General features: G+C 41.9%; 1 protein-coding gene across 6 annotated transcripts in view; it reads left to right on the top strand.

Annotated features, from left to right (window-relative positions):
* The window catches only part of SALL1 (spalt like transcription factor 1), a 17778-nt gene extending 11578 nt beyond the window's left edge, over window positions 1-6200 (top strand). For all 6 annotated transcript variants that reach the window (XM_063167771.1, XM_063167772.1, XM_063167770.1 and 3 more), the window contains 2 exons: window positions 1-2463; window positions 3508-6200. The exon at window positions 1-2463 is cut by the window's left edge and continues 947 nt beyond it. In XM_063167771.1, the coding sequence (XP_063023841.1) occupies window positions 1-2463; window positions 3508-3948 (2904 nt within the window). In that variant the 3' untranslated portion in view covers window positions 3949-6200. The remainder of the gene's footprint in view (window positions 2464-3507) is intronic.
* Window positions 6201-6472: the final 272 nt, after the last annotated feature.

Below are 6472 nucleotides of genomic sequence, written 5' to 3'. Positions count from 1 at the left end.
AAAGTGGCTTCAACTCTTGGTGGCTCACAGCTCACCAACCCACCAGTATCAGCATCATCTTCACCAGCTTTTGCAATAAGCAGTTTATTAAGTCCTGCATCTAATCCACTTCTACCTCAGCCCACCCCTAGTAACTCTGTTTTCTCCAGTCCCTTGTCCAATATTGGAACACCTGCAGAGGATTTAAACTCCTTGACTGCCTTGGCACAGCAAAGAAAAAGCAAGCCACCAAATGTAACTGCATTTGAAGCAAAAAGTAATTCAGATGAGGCGTTCTTTAAGCATAAATGCAGGTTCTGTGCTAAAGTGTTTGGGAGTGACAGTGCCTTGCAGATTCATTTGCGTTCTCACACTGGCGAGAGGCCATTTAAATGCAACATATGTGGAAACAGATTCTCCACAAAGGGAAACTTAAAAGTCCACTTTCAGCGTCACAAAGAAAAATACCCTCATATTCAAATGAATCCATACCCAGTGCCAGAGCATTTGGACAATATTCCTACAAGCACGGGTATTCCTTATGGGATGTCTATACCGCCAGAGAAACCTGTCACGAGCTGGCTGGACAGCAAGCCAGTCCTCTCCACCCTAACAACTTCTGTTGGCCTGCCACTCCCACCAACAATTCCAAGCTTGACCCCGTTCATCAAAACTGAGGAGCCTCAGCCGATTCCCATTAGTCATCCTTCTGCTAGCCCTCCCTGCTCTGTCAAGAGTGACTCGGGAACAGCTGACCCTACATCAAAAATTTCCAATGGACTTTCTGATGAGCTAGAGGCTGGTGCGTTGCCTACCTCAAATGGCAAAACAGAAGAAAACCCTCAAAACTCAAGCACCATCACTAACGTGAGCAGCTCCGTGAGCTCCCCGGCAGCAGACTCGGGCTCCAGCGGTGTCGTCACTTTTACAAACCCACTGATGCCTCTCATGTCAGAGCAATTTAAGGCAAAGTTTCCATTTGGAGGACTATTAGAGTCAACGCCAGCATCTGAAACGTCAAAATTGCAGCAGCTTGTAGAAAACATTGACAAAAAGGCAACCGATCCTAACGAGTGCATCATTTGCCATCGAGTTCTCAGTTGCCAGAGCGCACTGAAAATGCATTATCGCACCCATACTGGAGAGAGGCCATTCAAATGTAAAATCTGTGGTCGTGCTTTCACTACTAAGGGCAACTTAAAGACTCACTACAGTGTCCATCGTGCCATGCCCCCGCTGAGAGTGCAACACTCTTGCCCGATCTGCCAGAAAAAATTCACCAATGCCGTTGTGCTACAGCAGCATATCCGAATGCACATGGGAGGGCAGATCCCAAACACCCCGGTGACAGAAAACTATCCTGAGTCAATGGAATCAGATACGGGATCTTTTGATGATAAGAATTTTGATGACATAGACAACTTCTCAGATGAGAATATGGAAGACTGTCCTGACAGCAGCGTGCCAGATACACCTAAATCTGTGGATGCATCACAAGACAGCTTGTCTTCTTCCCCTCTGCCCCTGGAAATGTCAAGTATTGCTGCTCTGGAAAATCAGATGAAGATGATCAATGCAGGCCTTGCTGAACAACTTCAGGCAAGCCTGAAGTCAGTAGAAAATGGGTCAGTGGAAGGGGACGTTTTAACTAACGATTCGTCATCTGTCGGTGGTGATATGGAAAGCCAAAGTGCTGGAAGCCCTGCTGTCTCAGAGTCTACCTCTTCCATGCAGGCCTTGTCCCCATCCAACAGCACTAATGATTACCACAAGTCACCAAGTATTGAAGAGAAACCATTAAGAGCTTTACCAAGTGAGTTTGCCAACGGTTTGTCTCCAACCCCTGCTAACAGTGGTGCTTTGGACTTGACGTCTAGTAACACTGATAAAATGATTAAAGAAGAGTCCCTGAGTATGCTCTTTCCTTTCAGAGATAGAGGTAAATTTAAAAACACCGCATGTGACATTTGTGGCAAAACATTTGCTTGTCAGAGTGCCTTGGACATTCATTACAGAAGTCATACCAAAGAGAGACCATTTATTTGCACAGTTTGCAATCGTGGCTTTTCCACAAAGGGTAATTTGAAGCAGCATATGTTGACACATCAGATGCGAGATCTACCATCACAGCTTTTTGAGCCCAACTCCAGCATCGGCCCCAATCAGAACTCTTCAGTGATGCCTGCTAACACCCTGTCATCGCTCATAAAGACCGAGGTTAACGGCTTCGTGCATGGCTCTCCTCAGGACAGCAAAGAAGCCTCCTCTGGTCTAGTTGCTTCGGGGCCACTGTCCTCTGCCACGTCCCCTGTGCTGCTCCCTGCTCTCCCCAGAAGAACTCCAAAACAGCACTACTGCAACACGTGTGGGAAAACGTTTTCTTCTTCCAGTGCTCTGCAGATCCACGAAAGGACGCACACTGGTGAGAAACCTTTTGCCTGCACTATATGTGGAAGAGCATTCACAACAAAAGGCAATCTGAAGGTACTTTTTCCTCTTACTGTCCTTTGGTTTCATTTTCTCCTTGCTGGGGGTTTTTGATTTTTGACAGCTATTAATGTTGCAGCAGTGGTACCTTGGGTGTTTATGCTGTGATAGTGTGTTTAGTCAGCTCTAGTAGACCTAGATGGCCTCTTGTTGAGTGCTCGTGTTGGCAGCAAGTCTGAGGCATGAGCTGTTTTGATTTAATTAAAATTCATCTACCAGCAAGGCCTGTCTATGCAGAGTGTGAAACAGAACAGCCAAATGATGGTAAGGAGTATTAATTAACAGGGAAATGCATTTTGTAACTCACACACCTCTTCAAAAAGTGAAAGGCTCTTGAATGTGATGTTTTTCATAACTATCATGTAAGATGAGTGTTTAAAAAAAACTATTAACATAGTTCTGGAAATAATGGGCATTACTTTAATTGATTATATAACTAGCATTTCCTACTGATATGTGTTTGAAAAAGCAAATATACTCAAGTTTTAGAACACCAGTTGAGCACTTTACTGTGTACATTTTTCTGTTGACAGAGTATTTCTCTAGAGGTTGCTGCCAGTAATGTGAAATGAATAATTACTTTCAGGCCATTCTGTCTATGCACGAGGCCCTCCGATGAGCAGTCAGTAAAGGATACTTTCTGCCTGTCTGAAAAGGACGTTTATAGGGTAAAGGGTGTCAAATACAATACTTACCATTGCAATGAAAGTGGACATAGCAATTCTAGACCTGAAAGCAGCAATTGACAGAATAATGCAAAGTCATTATAAACTAAATACATGTAATAAAAAAAAAAGAGTAAGAAGCAATGCATTGATCAGCAGGAGAACAGGTTATTCTGGGTAATGGTGATGGGCTAACCTAGAAGTAGTGTATTATTCCAGAGCCCTGTGTTCTCTCTCTTTAATGCCATACATTGTGTAACAAGACTGGACATGTTCATGGACTCCTGCTTTCCCTCTGATCGAAATAAGTTTGAAATTCCTGTCAACCTCTATTTTTTTTTTTTGTTTGTTTCTTTCTTCCTTTCTTTCTTCCCAGGTTCACATGGGCACTCACATGTGGAACAGTACTCCTGCAAGACGAGGCAGACGACTTTCTGTAGATGGCCCCATGACATTCCTAGGAGGCAATCCTGTGAAGTTCCCAGAAATGTTTCAGAAGGATTTGGCTGCACGGTCAGGGAATGGAGACCCGTCCAGCTTCTGGAACCAGTATGCAGCTGCACTCTCCAATGGCTTGGCCATGAAGACCAACGAGATCTCGGTCATCCAGAATGGGGGCATCCCTCCAGCACCGGGGGGCCTGGGCAACGGTGGCAGCTCTCCCATCAGTGGCTTGACAGGAAGCCTGGAGAAGCTCCAGAATTCAGAACCCAACGCACCTCTAGCTGGTCTGGAGAAAATGGCAAGCAATGAAAATGGGACTAACTTCCGTTTCACACGTTTCGTGGAGGACAACAAAGAAATTGTAACAAATTAGGAAAAAGAACTCCGTAAATAACATTCCTGCAAATAGTGCAACCTAGGGTTGCTTTTTTCAAGCTGCAGGCTACAACATTACAAAGACTTTGTTTTGTACCATGTTCTACTTCTAGAGTTCTAAGAGAGCTTATTTATTAGTGATATAACCTTGCTTTGCAAACAAATGCAAGCATTAACTTTGGTCTCCCGTATTTTGAACTAAATACTAATCGACTAGAGTGCTGTAAACTTGCTGTAACATTTATGGCAGTTGCAAGTCTGTTCTGCTAGGTGATCTTATTCTGGCATTAACTTATTTTCTATATCCAGTTTAACACGAACTCTGGTATTGATGCGATGCCTCAGTGATGCATTAGATCTCTAATAAAAATCTGTATATAAATGTACACTTTGATCCTGCTGGAAACTTTATCAGCAAACACATTGTCTAATTTTTCCAGACAGAATTAAGAAAAAGACTGAGAGAATATAGACTGAACAGTGTGGGTCCTTTACACAGCTCAGTTTTTGATTTTTATTATAAAATTAAAACCGCTTTAATTTTTGTAGGTTTAACATTTTCTGTTTTGAACTGTTATTTGTATTGTGCTTTTTACTTGAGTCGTCTTAAATGTTAATACATTTCTGTACAGTAATAAGCACGCGGATTATTAGAGAAGATACTGAAGTGTTGTTTTGGTAGTTGAAACTGAGACGTAACATTTTGCCTTGTAGGTATATTCATTATAGAAAATGTGCTGGACTTTCACAATGCTGCTAAGTATGGCATCTTGAACAACTTCCGTGGACAACTGTAGATGCTCCTGTATATACAATAAGACATCACTTTCATTAAAATGTACATACGTTCCTTACAAGACCAAGCCCTACTCCTTGACCAAGGGAACAAGTATAGTGTTTGTTTATTTTGTATTAGGCATTGGGGGGGACAGGGGGAACCTTGGACTGTTACATGCACTTTCTCGGAAAGTTGAAAGGAAAAGAGGTCCAGTTTCTTTAACATTTAATACTTACTAACAGCAGAGATACTGTAATTTTACTCGAGTAATCAAATACATTTTTGCAACAGATAAAAAATTCGCTGTCTCTGTGTTTTTAAAGTGTACTTGTATTTAGTAATCACTTTGTATTATTTAGCCTTTCCCTTGGTTAACATGAACTGTTGAGGTTGTATGTGCGTGTTTATATCTGTAAGTATGGGTATACATATATGTATTGCATATTAATTGCTAGTATATTTTTCATACCCCCTAATAGTGAGAAATTTCTCCTTAACTATTCAACTCCTCCTTCTCATAAAATTGTAGATATTTTGGCATTTTTAATTTGTTTATTAAAAAAAATGCTGCTAGCAAAGACCTTATTGAGCCTAGGTAAGTTTCCTTTGAAGGAAATAATTTATTACGTTTAAGGCTTGATTTGGTTCAAATGCTTTATATTTGATATTAATTTTATTTTATGAGATTGTATGTTTGTGGCATGCTTACGCTGCTATACCTGTGTTAAGATGTCCACTTGCAAGCCTCCATATACTCTGTGGGGTTTATAACTTGATTGTAAAAAAACATACCAAACAAAACTAATTGCTTTGGCCTTGCACATGATTTGGCTTCCCTTAAAAACCTGCCATGATCATTAACCTCAATGGGAGTTTGTCAAACATAATTCAGTCCAATATTTTCACTCAGTAGAGTTTCATCTCTTTACATTACAATTTATGAAAAAGAAATCAGATTGGCTGCCTTCAAATTATGCCTTCAAAACCACCAACAGGCATAGCCAATTCTGTGTCCATGTGACTATTTTTTTTTTAACAATTCCAAAATTCAGGTGGTTTGTGTTACAGGATTATTTTTCAGGATCACTGTGGGGGTAGTTGCCCACCTTTTTAAACAAGAAGTGATGACTTAGCTCTTCTCATAGCCTGAGTTGCAAATCGGGCAGTAGAGAGGATTTACAACTGAAGAGCTGGGGTGAGAAATACTTTTCTTGAGGAGTTTTCCCCTTCCTATGATTATGAATCCTGCATATTAACGCTGTAGCCTGGATACCTCTTGGACTTTATGTCTTTGGGACTTTTCCTGTTCGAATGTGATGATTCACCTGGTACATGATATGCATTTTTGTTAACATGTAAGTTGTACGCTAGAGCCAGCTGGCTTGTCAATGTGAATATTTAAGAATTTTAAGTCACCTTTTGGTCTCAGAAAAAGGTAAATTAAAAGGATTTTGATGATTTTATCAATGAAATACTAACTAATTCTCCTTTTAAACCGAGTCGAGGTTTGTGCAACAGAGAAGTTGCCAGGGAAGGGTTAGCAGCCCCCAGCGCTCCGGGAGGGTTTCCTCTCCGCGGCTTGAGTTTCATGAGCGCCTTTAACTTCAGCCGCGGAGCCTCTTCCCACGGGAAGCGGAGTCTGTGTGTGCCGAGGGGCCCCGCACTCGCGGACCGTCCCGGGCACCGGACGCTCCTGCCGGTGGGTAACGTTCGTGCTTGGCACAACCGGGGACTAAAAAACAAA

The sequence above is a fragment of the Melospiza melodia genome, chromosome 13 (assembly GCF_035770615.1).
Source record: "Melospiza melodia melodia isolate bMelMel2 chromosome 13, bMelMel2.pri, whole genome shotgun sequence".
NCBI lineage: Eukaryota > Metazoa > Chordata > Aves > Passeriformes > Passerellidae > Melospiza > Melospiza melodia.
Note: the sequence above shows the minus strand (reverse complement) of the source record. Positions and strands in the feature narration are given on the sequence as shown.